The 27,129-nt window shown below is 39.3% G+C and overlaps 2 protein-coding genes across 2 annotated transcripts; one reads left to right on the top strand and one right to left on the bottom strand.

Moving 5' to 3' along the window:
- The first annotated feature begins 1,067 nt into the window (after window positions 1–1,067).
- On the top strand, window positions 1,068–20,830 carry LOC113672000 (uncharacterized). Its single transcript, XM_027188268.2, has 19 exons — window positions 1,068–1,383; window positions 1,516–1,708; window positions 4,282–5,563; window positions 6,389–6,521; window positions 6,781–7,098; window positions 7,670–8,009; window positions 8,284–8,582; window positions 9,815–9,957; window positions 10,409–10,608; window positions 11,227–11,301; window positions 11,581–11,609; window positions 11,763–11,834; window positions 11,956–12,021; window positions 12,159–12,232; window positions 12,922–13,040; window positions 13,573–14,615; window positions 14,814–15,515; window positions 17,756–17,943; window positions 18,325–20,830. The coding sequence occupies exons 1-19, from the start codon at window positions 1,276–1,278 to the stop codon at window positions 19,772–19,774; spliced, it is 6,834 nt and encodes a 2,277-aa protein (XP_027044069.2). The 5' UTR covers window positions 1,068–1,275; the 3' UTR covers window positions 19,775–20,830.
- On the bottom strand, window positions 20,240–27,122 carry LOC113672004 (recQ-mediated genome instability protein 1). The gene is made up of 11 exons (XM_027188272.2): window positions 26,996–27,122; window positions 26,725–26,868; window positions 25,757–25,852; window positions 25,524–25,652; window positions 25,212–25,345; window positions 24,029–25,104; window positions 23,528–23,616; window positions 22,763–22,873; window positions 22,497–22,538; window positions 22,048–22,107; window positions 20,240–21,653 (listed from the first exon to the last, which is right to left on the bottom strand). Exons 1-11 carry the CDS (start codon window positions 27,089–27,091, stop codon window positions 21,498–21,500), a joined length of 2,133 nt encoding a protein of 710 aa, XP_027044073.2. The 5' UTR covers window positions 27,092–27,122; the 3' UTR covers window positions 20,240–21,497.
- Between the last annotated feature and the right edge of the window lie 7 nt (window positions 27,123–27,129).

Here is a 27,129-nt window from a genome sequence, read left to right as displayed (position 1 = left end):
GTGTTAAAGGGCATTAGTTTTTATTGGAATGTTTTAAAAGAGACGTTAACAAAGCAAGGGTCAGTCTCAAGTTTATTTGTTTGTTTTTTCTAATTTTTACCCTTTGAACACTTTAATTTTCATTATGGAATTTTAATTATTCAGGTAGGAAATAACTTTGATTACATGGTTTTTTCATTCTCATTTTTTTCCCATTTTCGAAAAAGGGGTGCCCTACTACTCATCCGATAGCCTCATCAAAATTCACTTTGTGCTCCAGCTTTCAAAAGTCAGTAACTGAATTTTTTAAGTAAATATGATGTGTTTATATTCTGCTGGCGGTATGACCGGTCAATGGAGATTACATCATCACTTTGAAATTTAAACAATCATGAACCGTGACTTGTGGTTCCGGCAATTTATACGGGGTCATTTCTGAGAGAAATTAACCTGATTAAAATTGTCACCTTACAAAATGCCTTTTAGAGTTACGATCTTGAAAAACCTCGGCGATAAGATCAGTCTATCCTTCCAAGTTTTGTGCCGCTCACGTTCACTAAATAGCTACACATCTACAAACATTAGTAAGTAAATAAAAAATTATCCTAATCGCACGCTATTTCAGTGACTAAGAATTCAAAGATTGTTTACGATTTTATATCATGACGTCAACTGAGTATGATGATTGTTAACTAACCTTTTATGTTCGATGTATTTTGGTTGTACTTTGCATTAATTATGCAAGTTTCGATTTGAATAAATCAAATAATTGTTAGTTGTTTTGTCAGGGACAGCTACTTCATATAGAGCCGTGTGGCTTCAGTGAGAATGTAAATTGTCTTATTGCAACTTTAATTTTTCTCCTCATGGAACGCGAAAAACCGCACTTTTGAATATTTGCTTGAGGTTTAATGGAGAGCCGCCAATTTTTTATCTATATAATGAAGTTTTCAACCGTGGAAAGTTTTGATATAGTATCTCTGATGGACTTTCACGCCATCTACTAAAATAACGCCTGTGCCCCACCCACCCCCGCAAGAAAACAGAAGAACGAGTGACGATACAGTCCGTTTATGTGCCGACCAATCACAGACTAGAATTATGATCGGTCATTATGCATTCTTGCCATGGTTGACGGTGGTTAGGATATTCGTCCGGTTGATGAAGTTCGTTTGAAGTCAAACAGTCTTCTCAGTGTGTAAATGCGTATTTGTTATTCACATCAAATTTAACGGGTCGTGTTGTGGTGAATGCTTTCCCCTAGAATGTGATTGAACCTCGTAAACGCCAAGCAACATGGATGGAATTCGAACACGGCAAGAGGAACGCGCTCATTTGCGAAAACTGATTGCCGAATGGAACGCATGCCGTTTAGACATCTTTGCAATAAGCGAACCTGATGAGGTAGTTTTTGTCCTTACAGCCAGTTTTAACACTTAGATGTAGACCGTTCTTAACGAGATTCTGCTTCTTGAAAGATACCTTGTTAGTGAAGGCTATTCGGGTTGACAATCTTTCGCCATATTCATTTCGCAGAACTTACTCTACCGTGGGGTGATGCGGTTTTATTTTCAAGATGCAGGAGCTAAAATGTCCACGAAATGTGTTCGCGTTTCCAGCACGGAAACAGCGGACGAAGTTACGAGAACTTTGGTGGAAAAGTTTCGCCCGGATATGAAGATGCTTTCTAATCCAAATTACTCTCTCTACGAGGTTCATCCAAGCGGAGGTAAGCCGAGAAACCTTTCAGATCAGACAAATGAAGTAGTTACAATCGCGTGTGACGGTTGTAAATTTCACGTCCTCTTTCTCGTTTTCATGCGGTTTGGTTATAAATTATAATGAGACCCGATTCTTTTTTTAATTATAAATTCTTTCGATTTTTCAAGGATTTGTTTCCCTTTTTATCGGTCTATGGATGCCGTTACGCTCACCCGAACTGGCTTCCAACGCGTCCAACGAATCGCCAAGCTCTGTCGAATGAAGTTGTACATTGTTTATCGTTCCAATCGTCCAGTTTAGAACGCAGCTTGAATACAGTGAACAATTTAATTTTGAAAACGCCCATTCTTACAACACGTTTCACTCGAAGACCGAAAGCTCGCATCGTGCGCTATTTTCGAGATCTTTTAATTTCTTGGGGTACGTGTTCAAGGCCTCGAGTTCGGGCGTCTAAATATGTGTTGAGATGAAAAATTAATCATAACCGCTAGGATATTGATTAGAAGACAGCTTTGGATTCTCGTTGAAGCTTTTGTAGTATCTCGCTGGTTTTGTTTGCATGAAAAGATTCTCTTCCCTTCAGTATGATTGACCTTTCGTCACAATTCCTTTGGTATTTAATTCTTGTGTCATATTTCCTGACGGAGAATGTCTGGCATTCTTCATGTAAGCAGCCGAATTTCGAATCGAGCCAGGTTTCATTGAGGCAATTTTTTGTCGCTCTTTGTTGATTGAAATGTGGTATTTTTGGTTCTGACCGTTTTGAAAGTTTTCAAGGAATATTTACTGCTCTATTTACTGGTGCTGAGCAGTATTTTTAACGCTTGTAAATATCTGAGATATTGGCTCCCATTGAATAGATCTTAAAATACATCATGTTCCATTTGGGACTTCTCACAAGACCGACTTCCGTACATCCTGGTTTCGTAACATTAGAATTCTTTCCAGAGATGTATTCTGGATTAAGGTCTTTCGTGATCTGGGATGAATTACATAGTTTGAGAATGAAAGAAGCACCGGTGCGGTTGTACGAAGGTTTAGAACTAGTATGCAGAAAGAAGTCAAGAGTAGACAATTTGTCTAGTACAAGTTTATTTGCTTGATGAGATAATCAAAGTTGTCTCATCAGAACAGCCATTCATTTGCTAGGATATTTAATATTTTCAGTTTCAACACCAGTTGATTGGGGAAGCATTTTCAAGTTAGGTTCTTTTCATCAGATCTAGGGAATAGTATTTTGTGGGTACTTGACAATGCGGTGATGCGAAACGGAATTTAGGCTTCTCTCATGTATCCATCATGTAAGTTCTTTGTGTTGTTGCTCAACACACTTATAAAATCAATTATTTTGTTAACATTGTGGTGCAACTTATTTAGAATGCTAAAAAAGAACAGAATGTGAGTGTTATGGCTATCTTCTCAACACACGCCTTATGTGGGTTTTGTTTCAATGTTATTCCAATGCAATGTTGTCAAAGGATGAGAGTAACATTTTGTGTACTAACTAGGCAAAAAGGTAGTCTATTTTAAGTCAAAAGTGGAAATAATTAGTAGTTACTGAATGTAAATCTTTCCTTTGTTTTTATGGCTGGTGCAGAAATTTATGCAGTATCTGAAAAACACAATTTCACTTGACAACTTGGAAAAGTGAGGAGATTGTATTGTTTCATTTGCATATGGAAATTGAGAAATTTTGTTTGAAGTAGATTTAATCATTCAATGCCTTTCTAGAGATTTTCAAGTCAAAACCAGTGACTAATTTGTGGTCAACGTTCTCCAAATGATCTCTTTGTTAAGCAACATCTTTCTCTTAGCAACCACTTTGCAAATAACTGTTTTGTTCCATATTAAAAAGCTGTTAATAAAACTGTCTCTTATGGTATCACTGCTTGTACTTCTTAGGTGTTTGTGTCCACTTTCAAAGTCAGAAATTTTACATTCTTTTGCTATTTTTGTGAGCATGGAACACATTTCAAGGTGCAAAGGTGCATTAGCAGAAACCAAAAATGACCGAGTGGGTACTTTGCTGCGAGTTATTGATTTAGAATTCATATTTCTTGACGCCATAAATCTGTTTTACTTCTTTAACAAGTGAAGAAATAGTAATGATTACAGGATCCAATCAGCTTTTTGGTTTTGTGTGTTGATTTCCCCTCGTATGACCACTTTTCTTTAAACCAATGACTTTTTTGTGCACCAAGGGTGACTGTTTAGGGGTAAGTTGATGGTATTTGACTGTGTAATGATGAAGTATTTCTTAGCTTAAATGACTATGTCCGCAGTGGCCCTGAAAGCCGATGCTTTGCTAGTACTTTTAGATGAAGGTTGGTTCAACTGAATTTGTTCCTTAGAGTTGAATCAGCTTTCCTGTCTTCCTTCCTCAGCCTTTCTATGACCACCTTGTTAAGTATATTCAATCTTATAGGGGGTAAGCAGTTTTAAGAAAGGAATCTCTTTAAATCTTTGGTTTGAATATTTACTCTTTGAGAAAGATTCTAGCAATCAAATTTTCTCTCTTGAGTTTTAAAAATCTCTGGTACTGGAAATAATGTCTTAAGTACAAAATGTATTTATTTTCAGAGTCCAGGAAGCTATTGAAAGATGACAAGCCTTTGTTTGTGCAACTGCTGTGGCTGCAAGGTGACAGGGAAGGGCGATTTCTACTGAAGAGTGATCAGGAAGCATTAATAACTACAAATGTTTTCTCAAGTGATGGTGACATTGAACCTGGTCAAAGTTTCAAGAGGAAGTTGTCTAAAAGAGAGAAGAAGGAGCTGAAAGAGAAAAGGAAAGAAGAAGCAAAGAAAGCTAAAATCTTAGGTCAGCCTTCATCTCCTACAAAAACTAATGATGATTCTGCTCTTGCACAAATTCTTTATGATGAATTGCCTGAAACCAGTTTTACACGAAGCATCTCAAATCCAGAAATAGTCATGAAAATGCGCCGCCAACGAAAGCTGGAACGTAGACTCCAAGAATTTCAAAGTAGTGATGGAGGGACGGACAGTGGAGGTACTTTGAAAATCTTTGCAGAAACACTCAAGCCTCAGATTCCCTACAAGACTCTTCTTGTTTCAATGCGTGATCCAACAACATATGTTGTCAAAGAAGCATTGGACAAATATGGCATGGAAAAAGAAAATCCTGACGAGTTCTGCCTTGTTATGGTTAACATACCACCTGGAGGTCAAAATGGAGGAAGTACACTTGGAAAAGAGAGAGTTGTTCACGATGAAGATAACCCCCTGGCTATTGCTGCAACATGGCCTCAACAGCAAGGCCATGTTGTCTTCCACTTGCGTCGCAGGGCAAATTTGCCCCAATACAGAAAACAGAAGAGAAGGTCTAAGTCTCCCTCAAGGGTACCCATGGATAGCACATCAGATAAAGCAATAGGTGAAAGACTGGCAAATTCATTTCCAGAACATTTGTTGCCCTATCTTCGGGAGTTGTCATCTGATGGCCGAGAGCTTGATTACAAAGCAAACATTCACAGGTTACCCATGGAAATAACCGAAGTGGGTAGTGAAAAGTCCCTGTCATCTGCAAATAGCTACCTGGAGTTGTTTGGATCTCACATCCTTCCCCGTCATTGTGTGATAACCAATATGGATGGAATTGTGTCAGTTGAGCGCACTAACCCTGATGCTGAAATATATGTGGATGGTAGAAGAGTTTATGAGTCAACCAAGCTAAGCCATGGTAGTGTTATAAAGTTTGGTAGACTTCACACTTTCAAGTTCTGTGACCCAGCCTTTGAAGATAAAGTAACGCAGAATTCACCAGTTCCTGACACTGGTAGTGTTAGTAGTGGGCACAGTATGAGTGATACAGATTCTCAGAAGCGGTCATCTAGATATAGGTAATAACCCTTGCAAAGGTTACATTTAGTCAGGGGAGAGGTGGCAAGGAAACAGAACATATTGGTGAGAGGATTTGTCTCGCACTCTGTGAGCAAGGTTTTATATCTAGACCTGGTATCACATAGGAGTTGAGTCTCTTGTCTTCAAATAGCAAGTTAAACCCAGAGAAAACACACACACAGACAAAAAAAACTCCATATTCCAAATTGACATTAAAACAGTAGTCCAAGAACCACTCCACGAATAAGCCATTGCTGAATTTTATGTTTTTAGTGATATTTATTTCTGTTTCATAAAAATCAAGTAAGTTTCACTGCAAGACACTTTGTATGTGTCTTTGCAGCAATATTCTCCATCTGAATAAGTGCTGCTCTTATTTTCTGTTAGCACTAAAATGAAATACTTTTGAATCCCACATCATGTCATGTGGTCATCTCATGTCATCTTAGGTAATTTCATCCACTCTGATTCTTCTCACCCTAAGTCTGTCATGCTTTTCTGACTTCTCATCTTACTGTTGTTTACTAACTTTTTTAAAGATACATATGCTAATTAACTAATCAAAGGTGTACTCTAGCAGAGCTTGGAGGGTTAGGGGCCACTAACTTTTGTTGTTGTTAGAAAACATGCATAATTTTTGTGCTCATGAAAGCCTTTAGAACTAAGAATCCCAGATCTCTGAAACAAGACCCTCCAGGCATGGGTTGATTCTTCTAGAAAATACTGTTTTGCTTATGGAAATTTTTGTGATCAGAAATAATTTTTAAAAATATCTGACCAAGATTATGTAGATAAGAACTACAATATGTGTTATTGTTACCTAGACCTGATCAGCCTGGTGGAAAAAATAGAGAATATGAACAGAACAATGTGGAAGCCTCAAATCACGAATCTGGCTTATTTGAGACAACCTTTGGCATTGATGGTGAAATTGAGACTTACACAAGTGAAAAACCTGTGAGTACAAACTTGATAGCAATGATTAATGTACCAGTTACCTTTGTTAACTCTCCCATAAGAAAATTAGGAGATGGGAATATTTAAACTTTTTCCTCAAAGTTATTACAATATTACATTTATTAATATTACTAATATTACACCAAATTCATGATCAATTTTCAAGGATATGTTTTGCAGCAAGAAGGGAGGGCTACATATGGGTTGTTGGAGTTAAAGTTAAGTCAGTTAAGACTGATCTGAATGTGTTCTGTGTTAGGGTCATGAGCGTCAGGACCAGCCCCCCAATGGTCTGCGTTCTTCGGCTGATGACGTTTCAGATGATGGAATGGGTGACAAGCTTCCAGCAAGACTAGAGTTTAGAGAGTCAGGAGAAGATGCTTTCTTTGCAGCAGTTGTCAGTGAGGTGAATGGTGACAGAGTTCAGTTCAAACTGGCACCAACCTACACTCTTTACATGTGCTGTCGTTATCGCATCTCCCCAGCATATCGAGAGGAACTTTCAAAGCTTCAGCGTGGCGACCGGTTGAGTGTCACTGTTCAGAAAATTGCCAACATGGTGCGCTCAACAGTTGAGGTAAAGTTTGCCTGTGACATACTTGCATTCTAGCTGATTTTAGTTCTATCTGTCTTTACAAGGCTTCTAATTAATGATCATTGTCTGGAAATGCCTTTCTCCCACAGGTTGATCCTTATCAATTCAGTCATTCAATTTACTGTCATCAAAATGAAATATTTAAGGAATAAGCTTTGAAAACAATGTTAAATAGATGTAATCCTCACAGTAACTTTGTTTCTGTTAAGTTTGTTGACAAGCAAGCAAGCAAAAAGTACTTTGTCCCCTCCATCATATTAATGAATTTAATTACAGTTACGTTCATTCCCTTTGATTTAACTTTGTCATATATGGTAGAATACTGTCACCTTGCTTTTATTAAAAGTATCAGAGCAAACATTTTGGGCATACTTTCTGTTACCACCTATCTAAGAAGATATGGGAGTAAATTCTCCTTATGATGTTGATGTCGATACGATGACAGAGAGTAAGGAGAATAAATATTTCTTCATGGAAGTGAAAGGGTTTGATCTACTTGAAGTTTTAGAGAAGTCTCCTAAGATTGAGTGCCAAGTCAAATTTTTACCCACAGGAAAATAGTCAGCTGCCAAGCAGTCTGGCATTTTGGATGGCAAACTCATCAGAGCTCCTCCATTTTCTGAAGCAAGATATTGATGTATCACCATACTTAAAAGACAGTTACCAGGTGTTAGCACAGTCAGTTCAAATGGCATTCAGACACCTTGTGCAGTGTGTAGAGCAAGAGTTGCGACAACTGATGTCTGCATTCCTTGATGTCACTGAGGATGCTGACATGGAAGATGGTGACATAGATTCAATGATGGACATGAACTCTCCTGATGACATTATGGGTGAACGTAGTTTTCGATATGGTCCTTCTGGAAGACCCATGGGTGGAGACAGCTGGCTTGGTGAGTTGATCTTATGATTAAACTTCTTCAGCAAAGGAGATGCAGGGGCTTATAGCCCATTTGCACCAAAGTTTAAACATGTTTTAGAGCTTTTTTTTTAACATGGTTCCATGCACAGAGCACAGTAACACTCCCAAGTATTGTAACTGTACTCAACCACTGGCAAGTGCATGTACTGCCAGAAAATTTGTGAAAGTACTTAAAGATGCTACAGGTTGGCAATACTGAGAACACAGTACTTATAGCTAATTTTGTAACAAATCCCTGTTTCTAGGTGGCCGCAGACGCCATGGCAAGCCCACAGTGTCTGACATCTTATATACACTGGCCTCGGCTATGTCATTGTTGCGACGCTGTAGAGTAAATGCGGCTCTAACCATTCAAGTGTTCGCACAATTATTCCACTACATCAACATGTGGATATTCAACAAGATTGTACTTCAACCTCAAATGGGCCTGTGTACCAGAGACTGGGGTTACAGACTAAGTCAAAGACTGGCAAGAGTGGAAACTTGGGCCCAGAAACAGGGTCTGGAAATGGCAGCGGAATGTCACTTGTGCCGTGTAGCTCAGGTTAGCCAATATGTTTCAGTCTTACTGTGGAATGGCCAATAATTGTTGGTGTGTATTCCTAGCTACTCAAGTTTTAATTTACTAGCATTATTATTTTAAATAGTACACAACAATGAGTGGCAGGGGTAGTTGCCTGCCTTCCATTCCCAGCTGGTCCACAACCCTTCTCTTAACAAAAGAAACAGAAATCTTGTAATAAGCCAAAACAGAATTGTAATAAACAGAAACAGAAATCTTGTAATAAATTACTTAAAAGTTCCCCCTTTCTCCCTGATTAATGTTGCCTGAAATTAGTGGGCCTTTTATTTTAATACCAGCCAACATCAAAATGGGGAAAGGAAGAGTGAAATGAAAGTTATAGAAAAAAATTCAAAAAGAGGTAGAGCGTGCCGAGACTTTGGCCACTCGTTGTAATCTGTTACTGCAGGATGTCATATCAAGGTTAACCTGATAATTTTCTTGTACTCTTCTATACTTATTGGTTGAGAGAAATAACTTGAGCGTTTAGTTTAGTGTCTAATAATACAACACAACGGCACCCCTTGGGTTTGAAAACAAACGGTTCATAGGGCAGGAAGACACACGATGACCAAGTTGCAATTGGTTTTAGTTTTAAATGTAATTGGTTGAGCAAAGTGGTGCAGTTTTTCTGGACCAATCACGTTACGAGTCGGATTTAAAGCGAAACCAAAGCGATCCCGGTTTCCTGCTCCATAAAGAAATTCGCGAATAGCTGGATTATATTTCTGTATGTGTTTTACATGTTATACATAAAAGCGGAAGTTTAAGTCTAGACGGGCTTCCAAGAACAGCATAATTTAATTTATGTATAGGTTGTAAACATCAGTTCCATCTGGCCAGCACATTGTAGACTGACAAAGATGGGTGAATTTTCGTCAGCTTTCTCGAAAGCCAAAGCAAAAAATTACCGTCTGTACTAATTAAACTTACGTGTGGCAAATTTTATTTCCTACTCAACCAAAACCATTTGTTTCCGTTTTGTCTTACTTTTAGACAAACGCACTCAAATTTGACTTTCATTAAGATAAAATAAACATCGAAATACAGATGTCACGAACCGGGTGCAGAGATAAGAGCGTTGGAGTAGACAATCAATCATTTATAAGTCGACAGAGTTGAAGACGCTCAAGACGTTTTATGTTGGTTATTTTATCTTGCTTGTTTTTGTTGTTGTTGTTGATTTTTTTTAAACTTCTTTTTTCTCTTAACAGGCGGCTCATTTACTACAGGCTCCTAAAAACTCTCACGGCGACATCAATTCTTTATCATCAGCTTGTTATAAACTGAATTCAGTGCAACTACGTGCCTTACTTGAAAATTACCGACCTGCTGCGGACGAACTTAATATCCCAAGGTGTGTAAAACATTTTTAATATGAATATTTGATGCAACTGGTAACTGCTTTGTTGATACTTATTCGCTGTATAAAAGTATTGTGTGCTTTAAAAATCACCCCAACTTATGAGTGAGAAAATTAAAGAAGTAAAATTACCTTTAAAAATACAGCAGAATGATAACTAGTGTTACGGGCTAACAACGAGAATTCTATTTTTGACGTGGATAATTTCTCTCTGGAGCGGAGTTTTATCGGATTGCGCGGCTTAGCACAGGATCAGTTGAATGATAAACACGCTATCCTTCATGAATTATTTAATCGACAACGATTTTCCGATTTTCACCATATCCTTACCGTGCAAAGACTATGCGTTTTACAAACATTTATGAGTGTTTGTCCAAAGTGATTGTCTTAGATGTGTATTTACGCCTTTACTAATATCCACTTATTTGGATTTAAACTTTCTCAGGGATTTGATCGACAGCGTTGTGGCCGTTGCCGAGAATACGGCAGATGAGCACATTCGTAACCAGGGCCAAGCCGTGACACTTGAAGAGGACCCTCAACTTCAGCTCCCTTTCTTACTCCCTGAGGACAGGTACTCGTGCGAAGTGATCCGTGGCGTTCCTTCGGGTTTAAAGGAATTTTTGAGCCCTCTTGCAGGAATCGGTGAGTGTTTATACGAGAAAATTAAATTTTGGTCAGGAGAAAAGTTAGAGTTCACGTTTTTTGATTGACCCCGGCGCCATTGTAATTTACAATTGTATGATTAATCGTGTTTTCTTCATATGGATAATGCTTGGGTTGTTAGTTATGGTCCACCTTCCCTTCTTAAGGAGATGATTCGTTATTCCACAAGGCTGGTGTTTGGCCGAGTGGTCCCGGGTTCAAGGTCTCTAACCCTGCTACACGCTGCATTTTTTTTTCGGTTGCCCCGAGTTCAACTCCTTTGCTGTACTTTGTTTATAGCAAACTGGTCTGCCTCTTGCCAGTTGGGATTTTTGAACACTACGCTTATTTACAATATTTGTTTCCAATTTTTGGTATTGACCCTGAAAAGTCTAATTGGGGGTGTGGTTAATTTTGAAAACACACTGACCTTCGAAACAGGTCATGCTAAAAAAAAACACTTTGATAGAGGAAACCTTCCTCCAAGAAAGAAATTAATTAGAAGTAAATCCACGTTCACATTTTGGAACTTGTGTTTAGTTGATGGAGTGAGTCTTGGAAAGGTTTTAAGGAAGTGGAAAAGCAAATTTCACCATGTTTAACTTTCTTGCTTTGCAGGCTTATGTAGATTGACTATACAGCCAACCTCTTCGGGCTTATGGACTGTTTACCACGCCAAGCACAAGGACTCTGGTGAGAGAACTTATTCTCGCTGCTTGAATTTATCTGATTAACAAATAGATGCCGTGTTGCTGTACATCTGTTCAGTAATAGATCACAGATGACGTCAAATTTTGTTTTTTATGATAGTATAGCAAAAGTTTGTTATGGTGACCTCATCGATCCATTTTCCTTCAAGAGATCTTAAGTAAAAACTAATCAAAGTGCGTTGATAAATCACTGAGCTTATTGTATCATTCATTGTTCGGTCATACTCGATTTTTGATAACCTGGCTTTGTATTTTTTCGTAGGTGGTGAAATTTCTGCAAAAACTCCTCAGGTATGGCGTTTAATTTTCGTCCGTCTGGAATCTTTCAGTAATAGCTTCCGCGTATATGTATTTTTTGCAGAAGTCCTCAATGAATCTCCCTTTGATTTTCTCTTGATCCTCTTAAACAACATATGAATTTCTTTTTATTTATTTCATTCTCAGACCCCTGAAATTATGGACGTCTCCTTCTACAAAGGACAAGGAGGCATGGGTCTTAGCATTGTGGCCGCTAAGGTAATTTATTTTATGATTATCTTAAGCACGATTGTAAGGAGAAAAAGAACTATAAAGTACATGTACGTCTAGTCACTAGGTACATTATCCTCACGCTGTTGCCTTTTTTCATCGTTTTAAGGGTGTTGGACAAGACAAACTTGGCATTTACATCAAGCAAGTTGTGAAAGATGGTCCTGCTGCTAAGGTGGGTAACATGTTCCGTTTTACTTTTTGAGTTTTCATTTGTTATTTCGGAAATTTTTCGCAATGCTGAGATGTAACAGCTATTGCGTGGCAACCTCTTGCTTTCTAAAGTTTGAAATTTCTTATTCCGTTTGTTAGGATGGACGTCTACAAGCAGGAGATCAACTTTTATCCGTGAACGGCGAAAGCCTGGTGGGCGTTCCACAGGAGAAGTAAGAATATCTTTAAATGAATGTTTCCGATAAAGTTAACCCTTTAACTCCCGTGAGTGATCAAGACAGAATTACTCCTTACCTTATCTTTACAATATCATGCAGACAAGTGATGAGAATAAAGAAAAATATTAATTATGGGATTACTAGTTGATCCGATACCCAATTCTCCAAACTAACATAATGAGAATCATTTGGCAGACAGTAGAGAGAATTACTAATGAGATCTTAGGAGTTAAAGGATTAATGGTTTTAACCCATTCTACCCTAACATTAGCATTCATATTCTCCATACTGTTCTCTTTATTTTTTCTTATGGCAATGACGTAAATAATTTGTTTGAAAATCAGGAGCTCCTAAAATAGGTGATCATGCTTCTCGTTCTCTTGACCTTTACATTTTATTGATCCGGTAAGGAGAAATTACAAGCTAGACTCTTTTTAAGGGTTAAAGGGTTAATAGTTATGTGGTTTATGTCTTGTTTTTTTTTGTTGTTGTTTATTTCCCTTTCACCCTGTGGTGAGAACTTTTGGTAACAATTTCGTCTATGTTCCAACACTTAAAGGAAACACCTTGTAAAGAGAATCCCCACACATATGCCAAAAGAAACGTGGGGAGACCTGGAAGGAGAATTTACCAGGATTTACGTTTGATATGAGTCGAGTAATATTGTTGTATTTGTTTCCCAGGGCCGCAGAGCTAATGGTCAAATCTGGACCTGATGTTACTTTGCGCATATCTAAGCAAGGCGCTATTTATCACGGCCTTGCCACTCTGCTGAGTCAGCCATCACCAATGGTTACCAAAGGTAAGTCATGAGCCTTCTTCTAAAACTTTAGCATACTGTGGTCGTCGTCTTCGCGCTGAACGCAATATGAAGCAACAGGCTCTAAAGTGTTGACAACAGATCACCAGAAAGAGTCTTGAAGATCGACACGGATCGAATCTTAGGCGTGTACTCGAATCTGACCGCAACAAACAAAACGTTATCTTAATATTTAGTGAATGATATTTCTATGATAGTTGTTGTCGAACAAACATCATATCACAAACCAGACTATGGTCCTTATCAAAAAACCTTTTTTTCAGGTTTTTTTTTTTTTAACGCTTTGAACCTCAACAAGGACCAGCATCTTATTTTCTTCGCACAGTATTACTGTTGATTCATTTATTGAGATATTGGGCATCAGGTAAATCATCACCAACCTGAAAAACTTTGATTGTGAAACAAGTTTTTTACGTCAGTCTCAAAAGAAATGTATAGAGAAGTGTATGGGGTGGATTCTGATGTTAAGATGAAACAGGTTAATATCACTATTTATTAATTTATTTTTACGCAGAGCCACAACAGAAACTTGTAGCAGTGGACAACGAAGAAATACTTCAAGCATCACCAACTATCTCCGAGCAAGAGATGCAGCGGTCTCCTGGGCGGTGGCTACAAAAAGACCGCGATCAGTCCTACAGACAAGGTGACGAGGAAAGAGGGCGCCGGTATCAAGACCAGTGGCAAGTGGATGAAGACAGGAGAAGGAGGGATGGAGGAGACGAACGACGGCGATACTCTGAGGGTCAGCGGCGGATGGAGGAGGAAGAACGTATGCAAGTGGCGGAAAGGGAAAGGCGGTATAGAGAAGACGAAGAAAGGCGACTGGAAGAGGAGCGCAGACAGGAGCAAAGACGACAGGAAGAAGAGAGGAGACTACAGGAGGAGAGGCGGCTTGAGGAACAGCGAAGGCGCGCCGAGGAACAACGAAGATTAGAGGAAGAACGAAGACGCGCCGAAGAACAGCGGAGACTAGAAGAAGAACGGAGGCGCGCCGAAGAACAGCGGAGACTAGAAGAAGAACGAAGGCGCTCCGAAGAACAGCGGAGACTAGAAGAAGAACGGAGACGCGCCGAAGAACTAAAGTTAGAAGAAGAACGCCGTCGGGAAGAAGAACGGAGACTTGAAGAACAACGTTTGTATGCAGAGGAACAAAAGAGAATCGAAGAGGCTCGGCTACGTGAGGAAAGGCGAATAGCCGAAGAGCAACGAAGATTGGACGAGGAGCGCCGACGAGAGGAGGAACGAAGAATAGAAGAACAACGGCGATTTGGTGAAGAAAGGCGTCGGCAGGAAGTTGAAAGGAAACGAGCGGAAGACGCCCTGAAAACGATTGGTGAACATCAGCGTCGACAAAAGACCATTCAAGTTGAACCCGTGCGATCTCCTTACAGGGTCCGATTTGAAATTGAAGATGTTGAGAGAGAAAGACAGCGATCACCACTCACTGTGAAAGTAGAAGAACCTGAGATAATGGCCCGTGAGAACAGAAATCGGATTTATAGTTCACCCACCTCCCCTGGGGCTACATCGCCTGGGAGGGGATCCCCTAGAGAGGTTTGTGAAAGTAGATAAGAATGCCTAGATGAAAAAAAAAAACGATCGAATGACAATATCTTCTAGATGCTAAATAACAGTTCAACCTAAATGTGTCACAAGCTGTAGGAGGCGAGCTCTTTTCCATGAACTTCACTGCTTCCTGATAGGTGTTTATAAAGTTGATTTTTCTCAATACACTGTCGTTTTATTTTTCAGGAAAAATCTCCAGATGAACCTCCTTCAAGTCCAATTCGAGTCGACAGCCGCAATTCACGGTACGGACGGTACATCATGGTTAAACAGGGAGCACAAGCCACAAGACCAGGAGAAACTGAACAAGCCGGTAACTTAAAGCCGAACGAGAGAGACGAGTTAAACCGTTGGCAACGAGAGGAGGCAAGAACCGCTGAAGAAAAGGAGGGCACGTTGGAGCGCCGCGATCGAGATGAGCGAGCTTGGAGACATCATTTGGAAAGGCAGAGGAAAGAGCAAGAAGAGAAAGAGCGTTTAGAACGCGAACGACAAGAAAGAGAGCAACAGGAACGACAACGTCGTGAAAGAGACAGGCAAGCACTTGAGAATATCGAACGTGCGCGCGCCGTTAGTGAAAGACAGCAAAAATACGATCGTGAACGAGAGGAACGTGAGCGCGCTGAAGAAGAACGTATCATGAACCAAATGCAAAGGGAAGAATTGAACGAGCAGCGAGAAAGAGAAAACCATTTGAAGCAACTTGAAGAGGAACAGAAACAGCTTAGAGAAATGGAGCAGTCCAGGCTCTCGAAGCTTTCAAGAGACAAGGGCAGCAAAGAATTTCTGGACACCATCGAGGCTCTATCGGCAGACGAGGTCGAACGAGAATTCCAAAAACGTCTTGAAGCAATGAGGAATCGTCGGGAATCTGCTGAAGATGAAGAGGTAAATGTATCACTTTTCGTTGTCCTAACATTTGAAAAGTTTTTTTGTGTGCACGGAAATAACACGCAAATTGCTGGTATGATATTTTCTGGAGTGAGATCTTGGGAATTGAAGGATCCTCGCAAACTTTATTTTCATATGATAATTGCGTGAGTTATGGTACATGTTCGCACACAGGGGAAAAGTATGTTTTTTTTAAAGTTTCCGACAATGTTTTTTCGCGACAGAGACAAGTGTGTGTAAATTTTTATCACCAATCTTTCGTTATTACAAAGTCTTCAGCGTAATTGAGTCGAGGATCGAATAACTACTCCTTCCAAAAACGTGTTTCTCGTTTTCAAAAAATTTCCTTTCCATTGAAAGTAGAAACGGTTAACGCTACCGACATGATTGTTCCGTTTTTATCTCATAGAGTGATTGGTTCAATTATAACTGACGTCAGTGCTTTCAATTTTACTCGATTTTTTTCACACTTTATTACTTTCATTCGGTGTCTTTGCTTGATATTGCCAAACTCAAGTAGTTTAGTTTCGTACAAACTGTTTCGCGTTGATTCTTCACGAGAAATTGATATCGATTGCTTTAAGTTACTATAGCTGCTTTTTTAAGGTAGGTTCATGTTTTCGCGCTTAGAGAAGTCTTTGTCACTGGTAATGCCAGATACCCCGACACAATTTTTTTTTCTAGTTTTTGGAATTTATAATTTGGTTGATTCCGTCGTCCACTTCAACGTTGGGAAGATTTGCCGCTATCTGAAGTATTTTTCCTTGAAACAATAGATTCGTTAACCGTGAAAATTACTTAGAGATGTCTTCGAAGAAAAACACGACTGACCGATCTTATCTAATATCCTGTATGACATGTTCGTTTTTCTTTCACATAGCATTTCTTTTCAGTTTGCCTGATGTTATTTCAAAAGGTTAAACTACTTGAAACTCGTACTTGCGTTTTTGTCTTCATACACGAATGGTAGTCGAACAGTACACCTCTGCTAAAAATTTTTAAAGCGGTGAATGACAGATTTGGCTTTCGGTACTGTGTCCGAGATTTTATGGTTTTAGTGGTTTTTTTATTTTATTTCTTTTCGCCTTTTCTCTTGTATTCGTCCCATTATTTGAATTTCAATTTGGTGAGCTTAGCTGCTGCAAACGCAGATGACTTCAATGCCTTGTGGATCATACGATGCATGTAATGTGAAATTCAAGATTAATGAATGGGTTCAGAAGTAAAAGTAGAATCGCCTCGAAGAATACTTTCGGGTCAACTTCGTAATAACTACTTCTACGCCTCTGAGTTCAATCCAAGTAGTATTTCCTGTAGCATTCCTAAAGATCCGGTGGCTAGTAACCCACTGAAGATCTTGACTTTTTTTATATTTTTACAATTGCTTTCATTTTTTGGATATTTTTCTTTTACCTTGAGAATCTAATAACCTTGACCATGCTCTTACTTGCAAAGTAGTCTCGTTCGAAAAAGATGGGCATAATTAGAGATAGCACAAGCAGTTATCGAGTTTTTTTTTTTTTTTTTTAAGAGAACTGCCTTTTTATTCATAGGTGCATGTGAATGAGGTATTAGCTCTATCTGTTATGGTTAGGACAGTAAATCGCTTCATTTTTTTAAAAATCTGTCTTGTATCGTAATTAAAGGATTGACTTGGGGTATAGTTTTGGTTGCACTTCGAATAAACGACTTGGTAAGGAACGTGGAAGGGCAAGGCACTCCTTCAGTCGATGACACCGTCAAAGGATCATCTTTGTCAACTGTGCATCTTTACAGAAGGATAACTAGTGTTTTTAAATCGTTTCAGTTAGCAAAGCGAATGAAAGAGTATCATAAGAAAAGCGAGTTTTTAATAGACTTTGATTCAGTAATCAATCCAACAGATCAGAGAAGATAAGATAGAAGAGCAACAACAACAACAAAAATATAACACGATATAACGAATTAAGATATGATGTACTCATTTTACATGTATATTTCAAAATATCCTAGCGTTTTAAGTCTATTTCTCCAAGGGTCACGTGTAAGGTTGTCTCGCAGTATTAATTTCACATTAAACCCTGTTTGTCTCAAATAAAGAAGGGATGATACTTTATCCGCTGGACAACGCTGTTCAGTTTTGAGTAACGAGGATTTTGCTTGTCTTGGCCGAAATTTTAAAGCAATGGTAAACGGATCAGAAGAAAAGCTGAACAGCTTATTAATCTCTTTTTTTTCTTCTCTTCCTGGTCGTACAGGAGCGCACCGCTGGCGGACTGGTTTCGGTAACACGTGTCAAATACTACGCACCAGATAAGGAAGAGAGAATGGAGCGGGGGAAAAAGATTGACTTGCTACTCCAAGAAAACATCCGGCGTGAAAAGGAAAAGAAAGAAGCTGAAAAGAGAAGACAACAAAAAGAGGAAGAAGAGGAGATACTTCGAAGGTGATTGTTGAAGATATGGCTTCGTTTTAGTCTTGAGAAAAGGATATTTCACTCGCTAGATGATTTTGTATTATTACGCCGGCGAAAAAGGGATAATACGATTCTTTTGTGCAAAAGAAAAATCGACGATCGGTCGATAAATAATCACTTAACACTCGAAAGTTCTCTTGTCAAGGTGGTCGTTTTCTGTGCGAGTGATTTGGGAGAAGGGAGTGGAAAGGTCACGAGAAAGAGGTTGTAGTGCTCGTCTTAGTCTTGACACACGTCAGTTCACGCGGAATCAAAATTGATACCGCGTCTCCCATTAAAGATAGATGTTATTAAACTGGAATTGCGATGCCCAAGTGTAACTAACTCCTGCGATCTGTGTTCTGTTTTCAGAGAACGACAGCAGCGCAGACTTCAGCAGTTTGAATTAGATCGCGAACAGCAGAAGGAGGCGCAGCGAAAAATTCAAGAACACCGTGACCGAGAGCAAGAGGAATGGTTGAAACAGCAACGAGAGAAGAGAGATCAGCAGAGAATGGAACAGGAGAAGCAACGGCAGGAGAAGAAGATGCAAGAGGAAGAAGAACGTAACAGAAAGAGACTTGAAATACAGCAGCGACGTGATCAGGAGGAACGGCTGCGGTGGCAGCAGAACCAAAAGTTAAAGGAGGAAGAGGAAAGACTGCGAAATGAGGAGGAGCGAGAGGCGGAGGCTAGGCGTGAGTTCGAGCGCCAAAAGCAACAGGAGGAACAAAAGATCGTCAGAGAAAAGGAAGCACAATTGCGAAAGCAGCAGCTTGAAGATCAGATGCTTCAGGAAGGGAAAGTTCGGAAGCCTTCCGTCGAGGAGCACGTCAATGAATTGAAGAGTCGTGCGACAGCTGACTACGAACGGAGGCGAAAGCTGATTGACGAAGAGATAACTCGACGGCGTTCTGAACCACCATCGGCACTTCGCAATTCGGGATCAAATCGCCCCAAGAAGCAAGTATCCTTTTCAAATGTAGCGACAGAGATTCGCGAACCCGCTTCTCCAACATACGTGGTTGGGACAGCATCAGGTTACACAGCACGAGTTACTCCTGCCCCCAGTGTCCGGTATGTGAACACTCGTGCTCCTAGTGACTCTGAACCAGATTCTGCTAGGCCACCCCTCCCTGATGATGACGATGACCTACCGCCTCCTCCGCCACCGCCTCCTCCCCCTGACGAGTTGTTAGAAGACGACAATTTTCCACCACCACCTCCACCAAAATCGCTTCACAGCTCTGAACGATTTGCTGCTCTCAGTGGTGAGCGACCCTCGCGAAATGGCGGGTACACGTCCAGGGTGACGATCTCTGCCCCTGGGACTCGGGATCAAGCCTTCTACCCCCAACCTTACTCTAACACGGGAGTTCCTCTTCGACAGCCCCCAATTACCTCATCTTCCGCTTACCCAAGTTACGCCACATATCCTAGGCGACCTCGACCTGTGTCCTATCCAGCAGCCTTTGAGATGAATCAGCCAGGTCCTCCTCCGGCCCCTACTAGGTATGGTTCGCAGGACAATGTCTTAGACGGACCTCCATCTCGATCCCAGTCTCAGTACGCACCAAAGCCTGCCCGGTTGGATAGCGACGAGTTGAATGGGATGGAGATGACTCGCGGTCGCTTGGGTCGGATGTCCTTGACTGACGAAGAGAAATCCGAGGGCCAGTTTGTGTCCAAGAAACCAGAAAAGCTTGACTTCAAGGACAAGCTCAAAATGTTTAATAAAGACTCACCAGAAGAGAAAATCAGGACGTCAAGATGGGAGCAAGGACAACTAGCGCAAATGAATGGCGATTTAACCTCTCCTTAACGGTATTTTAACCGTCCATGAGTTTCGAAGTAAGCGATGATTACACTGTGATCTCTCTATCTGAAAAGTTTTAAGCGAAAAAAAAAGCGATAGGGTAACTGTGCCAGAATGTTCGTATATTTTTATACAAATCTCTGAGAGGAACATTAACAGTCTTAAAGTAAAAAACCCGTGTAATATCCGTTGCGAGAGGCCCGTACTTACCGGTGTCAAGCTACGAGATAAATTTAGCAGTCTCAGTCAGTGAGGTTCTCTGAGTTTTCTCGTTGTCACTGGCTTATCAAGGGAAGAATGTTTTAAAGAAAACTTTAAGGTTGGTCAGATCACAACATTTGGTTGCGAGTTTGACCCCATATGATGGAAATTTCTTATTTTACTTGTTTTTTTAAACTACTTGTACGTGGGAAGTAATATCATGCTTTATATCTTCATTATCTTATTTTCAGTTATAAATACACAGAGAAATAACTATAGAATTATTGTTTATTCAAAAGTGCTCTAATGAGAGGTGTCGTTTTCTTATTAAGAGAGTCATATCAAACGCGAAAAATTGCTTGGGCTTGATAGAAGCTATTTGGTTGTACCTTTCTGAAGCTGTAGTTGACTCAGGATTTTTTTACTTATAATTATAAAGGGGATCTTAGAGTACATTTACAATAACTTACTGTGACATTATGCATTCTTTCGTATTACTCTGGAGATAAAGCTCTTCTGTAACGTTTTCGATAGAGTCGATGCGTTCCGAAAGTATACCAATTGATCACGACGGAACGATTAGTTACCAAGTGGTTTCGAAAATAGCGCGTTGAAAGTTTTCGCAGGTTTTCACTATTCTAAGCACATGGAATCCAAATAGCATTTTAATTTTTAACAAGTGTGTAAATAAATCCAAGTTCTGAGCATTAGTTAAATGTCTGTATATAATATACGTTTTGAAAGGTATAGAATTTTCTCGGATGGGAACCGGGTATCATACACACTTGCTGTCATTAGTTTCTAAGGAAAAGTTTTATGTAGTTTTGCGATCTTTAATAAAAATGTTAGACTGAGAATGAACTGAATCTGTGTCAATAGATGACTTGTTTCTCGCTGTCCGCATCGTGAAATTGGACACCCAACGCCTCTGGTGACACCGAGGAAAGACCTACTCTGGAACGGAGGGCAATGGTGGCATTTGTTGAACAATGCGTTGGAGCATGAGCATCTTGTTTTTTTTCCCACATTTCTGACGGAAACGTGGGCTCAACTACCAGTCGCGGATCAAGAAATGGGGCAACGCCCGAACCGGATTATAGAAAAAGGTGTAAAAATAAGCCTTATGTCAGGGGTTGTCTAGCTGCTCAAACGATACAGTCAAACATGACGACGGCATGAACCCCCAAAGGACTTGAACGAGATAAACAAACAAATGCAACAGCGCACGGGTGGGCAAGAATGATAAGGACTAGCTTGGCGTCACCTAGAAACAGTATCAGGACCTTTCTGTGTGAAACTACCATACTTAAAACTAGGAAAATCATCCCTTGTTGAATATGTGGTAAAAATTTGACTGTTATTCTTCCATTTGCGTACTAAAGGCTCGTTATAGTAAAATTTGGTTAGCATATGTACGGGAGCCAACGCCTACAATCTTAGCTGTAGAATGCTGTGTTGTTATAGTTAAAATAGTTCTATATTGTGACAATCAATTTACACACACTGTCCATACGAAAAAGATCCGACACTAAAAAGTTACTCTAACGCAACGAATCATTTCTGCAACGTCTCTGGAAGTTGGCTGAATCAGGCTGAGAACACATGGCAAGGGCGTGTCCGCTGAGAACTGTATATCCAACAAGCCAGAAGCGGAAGCCAAGTTCCTTTCAAATTGCTGCGTTCTCTGAAGAAAACAGGAGAAAGGAACAAACATCAGTAGATGGTAGTAATGAATTTATTATACAATCTCTTATTCCAAGGAAACAGACCTTTTCCAACACGAATTTCATTTTAAAACTCTGGAGTTTTTAAGATAGTTGACGTTATTGTTACAAGTTGATGGGAAAATAATTTTACTAACCCTTTCTTGAAAAGCAATAGCAAATAAATTAGGAGCTTCTATCAAATTTTTGAAAAGGAAAAGGCCTTATAAACTAGTTTCAAGAGATAACATCAACATAACAGTATGTTTTTAGCTGTCCTCATTTGTTACCACCACCACCTTTCTTAGGAGAGGACAAATGGTTTACCCCTTCCTGTTCTGTTAATTAGAAGAAAAAAAAGCAAAGTTTTTATACCTTATGTAATCTCTGGCATAGAGCTGGATTGCGGCTTTTCATAGCCTCTTGAATCTCCAGCTACAAATGTATCAAATGAGGACAGTAAGCCATAGCATGTAAAAAAAAAAAACTGTGGTAAGGACTTTGCTCACTTGACCATAACAAAACGTAGAGACCCAGAAATGCATACCCTGAAAATTTTAACCTTGGACAAAAGGGGCACATTAAGCTGGAGACAGACTGAATCATTAACCCGGGTTCACATGATCACTGGCCAGTGAGAACTCAAAAGCATGGGAAAAGCAGATGTCCAAGAAGCTGACAAGACACTGCAAGTTTTTAGCTTGGAGTATGATTGGTTGAGAGAGTGACACAAACTTCATCAGAGTGATGTAAAGGAAAACAACAGTAATCACGAATAACTTTCAACACTCAATTGGAAATTATCTGGCCTGAATTGCACTTACTCTGTATTCATCTATTGGATATTCCAATAGTTGTGTCAAGATCTGGGAATAAAAACAAAATGAAAAGAACTTAAGATGAAATGCACACAGGTTTGGTTTCTGTAGCCTGGTACTATTTCTAGATGGGATATCAGATCAGTGAAGGCTGTTCACAGCACTTTTCCAGTTTTCTGTGAGTTTCCATCCAGGCTTTTTCATTATTTATCAAACAATCACAAGGCATGAAAATTAACTACACAAGAATGACTTGAAACACATTTCCCCACCTTTTCACTCAGCAAAGCATCCACAGTTGCTGTTCCATCATTGAGTTTTACAGTAATATTCCACTGAGTTGACATGGGATTTGGACGAGATAACAATGTTGCAATGTAAGCCTATGTTACAGTTAAACAAAGGTGAAAGTTGACAAAAGTAAATGACGTGATCAGCACTTCAACAAGGAAATATTCACCTGAAAAACTATAAACAAAACCCTTTACCACCTTTATCTAAAACTGAGCAGCAAGTAAACTCTTGCCCAAGAGTCATCTTCCACTCTGCTGGACCTCATCCTAGTTTCTGTTGCATAAAGAAACTAGGAAAAAATATAGGTCCACTGAATGAGAAGCAAGTCTAGTTTCTGTCCCTACCCCCCAAATTTTTTATTTTCCCTAACAATCTGACAGAAACCATTTATACCAGTAAGCATACAAAAGTGCTATATCTTTCCCAAGAGGATATGTGGTGGTGAAACAGATAGCACACTGAACCTTGAGTTGAGATACCTTGATTCAAGACCTGGTGAGGTTATTGTGGCAATACTCCCAATCACTTCATACTACAGAAACTGAGACAAGCACCAGCTGAATGAACTATTTCGTTTGAGTGCTGACTAAATTTTTGTCACGACACAATCTTGCATGGTATTTGCATCTGTTAATCTGTAATTCAGCACATAAAGAACCTTTATGCCTCTGCATTTCTCCCATTAGTATTTGCAGTTAACCTAGGCTCAAGCACACCAATAAGTACTTATTTTCAATACCAACCTTAACTCTGACAGTCTGATTCTCATTGTGAGGGGCATGTTTCAACACATCTGATAAGTACTTAAATGGAGCAGAACTATCTTGCAGATCTGTAATTGTTTGTAAATAAACAACCATTAGTTTAAAAATGCAAGTTACATTTTTATTTGTGGGCATTTGATTCAAAACTATCATGTTATCAGTTTGCCTTGGATAGAGTAACTTTGCCCTTCATTGATGACCACACCCACTGTTGCTGTACACCCTTATTCCTTCAGCAACCACATCCCATGCAATACATCAAGCAGGTGAGCTGAATAAGAATAATGCTGATGATTACTTTCTGCAGAATGACTTAGATGATTTTTGTTTTACAAAAACTTGTAGCTCTATACAAGGAAATGCAGCAACTCAAAAGCAGCATTAAAATGTTAAGAGCACATAGTTGAAAGAGCTCTGAATTGGGCAAGCTACAGGCATTTTTATGACTCACAAATCTCCAATACATCCTCTACATGTTACCTTGTGTAAAAGCACTCAAGTGTTGATTTCCACCAAACTCAGCAGAAGAGGCATCATTGTCAAACTCATTATCTAGTTCTCTCTTGATAAGAACACCAGAGGACTTGGTGAATGCAAGTCTTTTTGTTGCCAAATGATCACTGTTAGTATTTGTTGGATTTCTCTTCATCTCTAAATCTTTGGTCTTGTCGACTGGCTCACATTTGACAAGAGGAACACATCCATGTCTTGGATTATTCTTTTCACCCATGAATCCTCTTTTCATGTTGTCTGAGGAATTTGATTGTTCATTGCTTGGTCTCCATGTATTGCCATCTGATTTTCTAGACATAGCAATAATGCTGTTAAAATTGCTTGATTTCTTTGCATGATTGCTAAATTTTGTTGATGAACTGTTTGATGCTATACTTGCTTGTTTTGACGCATGCACACGTCCTATAGTTTCTCCATTAGAAATTCTCTCATGAAGAGGTTTTATTTCCATGGAATCTGAATCATTTGCCAGTATATCTTCATCAACAAAGTCAACATCAAAGATCTCATCATAACATAGCATTTCACTGGGGATCATGTTCAACTTCACTGGAATACTTTTATTAGCTGTTGTGCTTGCTGAGGTTTGCATGTCTTTTTCAAGCTGATCTATTTGTTCCATATCAAAGTCCTCCTCAATCCCAAAGAAATCATTGTCAGCAACAGCTGCTAATAAGTCATTGTCATCATCAAAAAATTCTTCATTGCAAACATTTTTCAATTTATCAACAGCACCAAACTGTTGAAGATCTCTACTGCAACTCTGAACCACTTTAGGTCCATTGGGTCCCTGTTGTTTTGATTTCCCTTTGTATTGGTTTTCACTTCCTGTGTTCCCTCTTTGATTGTTGTTGTTGCTGGTAAGACCCCCAGCACTAAAATTTCTTTGGTTTGTTTCTCTTTTCACCAGAGTTCTTGAATCCCTTAGGGTTGTAATGTCAGCAGTTGAGTTATCTTGAACAGTCATCTGATCAACAGTGTGCATTTCAATGGTGATAGCTTCTGTTTTTATGCCATCTGGTTTTCTAGGTGGATCTTGCCCTCTAAAAAAAAAGAAGAAAAATTTCTGCTATCCTTTACATCTTAAATGAGAAAATAGTTTCAGATTTTTTAACTTTAATCCTATCCAAAAGGATAGCATTAGACTTACATGGCTTGATGCAGCATGTTCCAGTAAGAGTTTTCTTCTATCAGATGCATAATACTTCCACCTAATACCTTGACATTGCTGGGCATTAGTAGGAGGGCTCCAAGTCTATAAGTTAGGGGACCACTCACTTGTATCTTTAAAGAGAGAAGAATAACAGTCATGGTGTTGAAAGATTTTAATGGTTGTCACAAACATGGGGAAAAAAAGGGCATGTTATGGTCTGAAATAGCATCAGGATTAGTGGCCCTATCACTGAGGTTAGGCCCAACAAACAAAGTAGCACAGGTTCAAAATCAAAATTCAAGTTTTTACTTTAGATCCAGGAGGTGTGTTGAATGCCAGGGATGGAATCTGTTGATACTCCATTCCAAATACAGTCTGTTTTCCATCTGTTATTTCAAGCAGTAACATTCGACTTGGTTTTATCTTTGGTTCTGAGGGCTAAAAGTAAACAAGTAAGGATTATAACAGTAAGAAATGTTCAAAAGTGCACAGTAAGACCATATGTATGAGCCAAATTTTTTTCATTTTAAAACCATGCTTACATTTGCTTTGAAGTTCAGCTCTTGAGGGTCATCTTGACCTTTAAGTTTCTGAATTTGAGAATATGCTGATTCTCCAACATTAAGGACTGAGTTAATCTGTGAGACCAGGAGAATGTAAAATCAATACTATGAAATAACTTTCCTTCACAAAAACTGTTACTTCTCAGCTATTATCCAATGGTAATTATTGTAGAGTAATTTAGTATTATCAACTGAGTTGAAAAACATAAATTGGCCTCTGTTCAGAGTTTTGAAGCTGACATTTTGAGTGTTGGCCCTTCCTCAAGATTAATGGATGGAGGTTAGGTGGGGGTCTTAAAAGTAATTTTAAAACATGCAACTTCTCCTTATAATATCCTTTCATTATCCAGCAAACAGGTAATGAGAATACTCAAACGTATCAGGTAAAAGTTGTCATTTCGATTCAACACCAATTTCTTGTTACAAGAAAGATGGAGATGTATACCTCTCCCTTATTGGAATGAAACTGTATGTGCTGCAGAACAGAGTACAATTTCCGGGTCTTGAATTGGTCTCATACAGGGTAAGAATTCTCTAGTTAGGATCCTGGCAATTGTCTCTCCCAAACTAAAGCCTGGAAGATTGATCTGACTGGGTGTACACCTTAGCAGAGCATGATTTACATGTGTAGTGTGAATAATTTTTGACAAGTGAACTCTAGTAATATCTGTTATATATGCAAAACACGGTCAAGAATAGAGGTCTCTACTACATTCTACACAAGGGTCACCGTTTAAAGCCTTCAGTGACACAACCTTCAACCAAACTTCTTTTCTCTTTCAAGTTTTAAAATCTTATCCTTCTAGCCAACTAAAGCATGAAAACAGTTTATCCCTTTCATGAAAAACCCTATTATTAATGACAAACATCATAATTACTACTCAAGGTAATAATTAATTTTATTTATTCATAAAATCATGCCAAAATTGTGATGTATCATCTGTAACCTGAAGATTGAAAGTCCCCTCGAGTTTACAAATATCCTGGTTCTCAAGGCCTTCTGGAAGACAAGGACGACTGGACTCCTGAATTTCAGCCATCAGCCACTGCTCATACACAAGTTCGTTCAGTTGATCAGGAGACAACGTTCCCTACAAATCAAAAATTATTTAATGCTGCTGTAATTTGATTGTTAAAATTAAACGTAGCCGGATACACCCATCATTGAAACTTAAAAACGGGCCAGCTGCAACAATTATTCACCCCCAGTTGTCGTACCTCATTTTCTTCTTTCACAAAACTTATGCAAGCATCTAGCCAGTCATTTTGACAATAGGTATTACGAGACTCCAGCCACCGACGGACGACCGCCATTTTGAATCTAGCGCGCGGAAGATGAACACATGCGTAGT

This window comes from Pocillopora damicornis, chromosome 8 (assembly GCF_964200805.1).
Source record: "Pocillopora damicornis chromosome 8, jaPocDami1.2, whole genome shotgun sequence".
Taxonomy (NCBI): Eukaryota; Metazoa; Cnidaria; class Anthozoa; order Scleractinia; family Pocilloporidae; genus Pocillopora; species Pocillopora damicornis.
The sequence above is the reverse complement of the archived record's forward strand: the minus strand, read 5'-3'. Positions and strand labels throughout refer to the sequence as shown.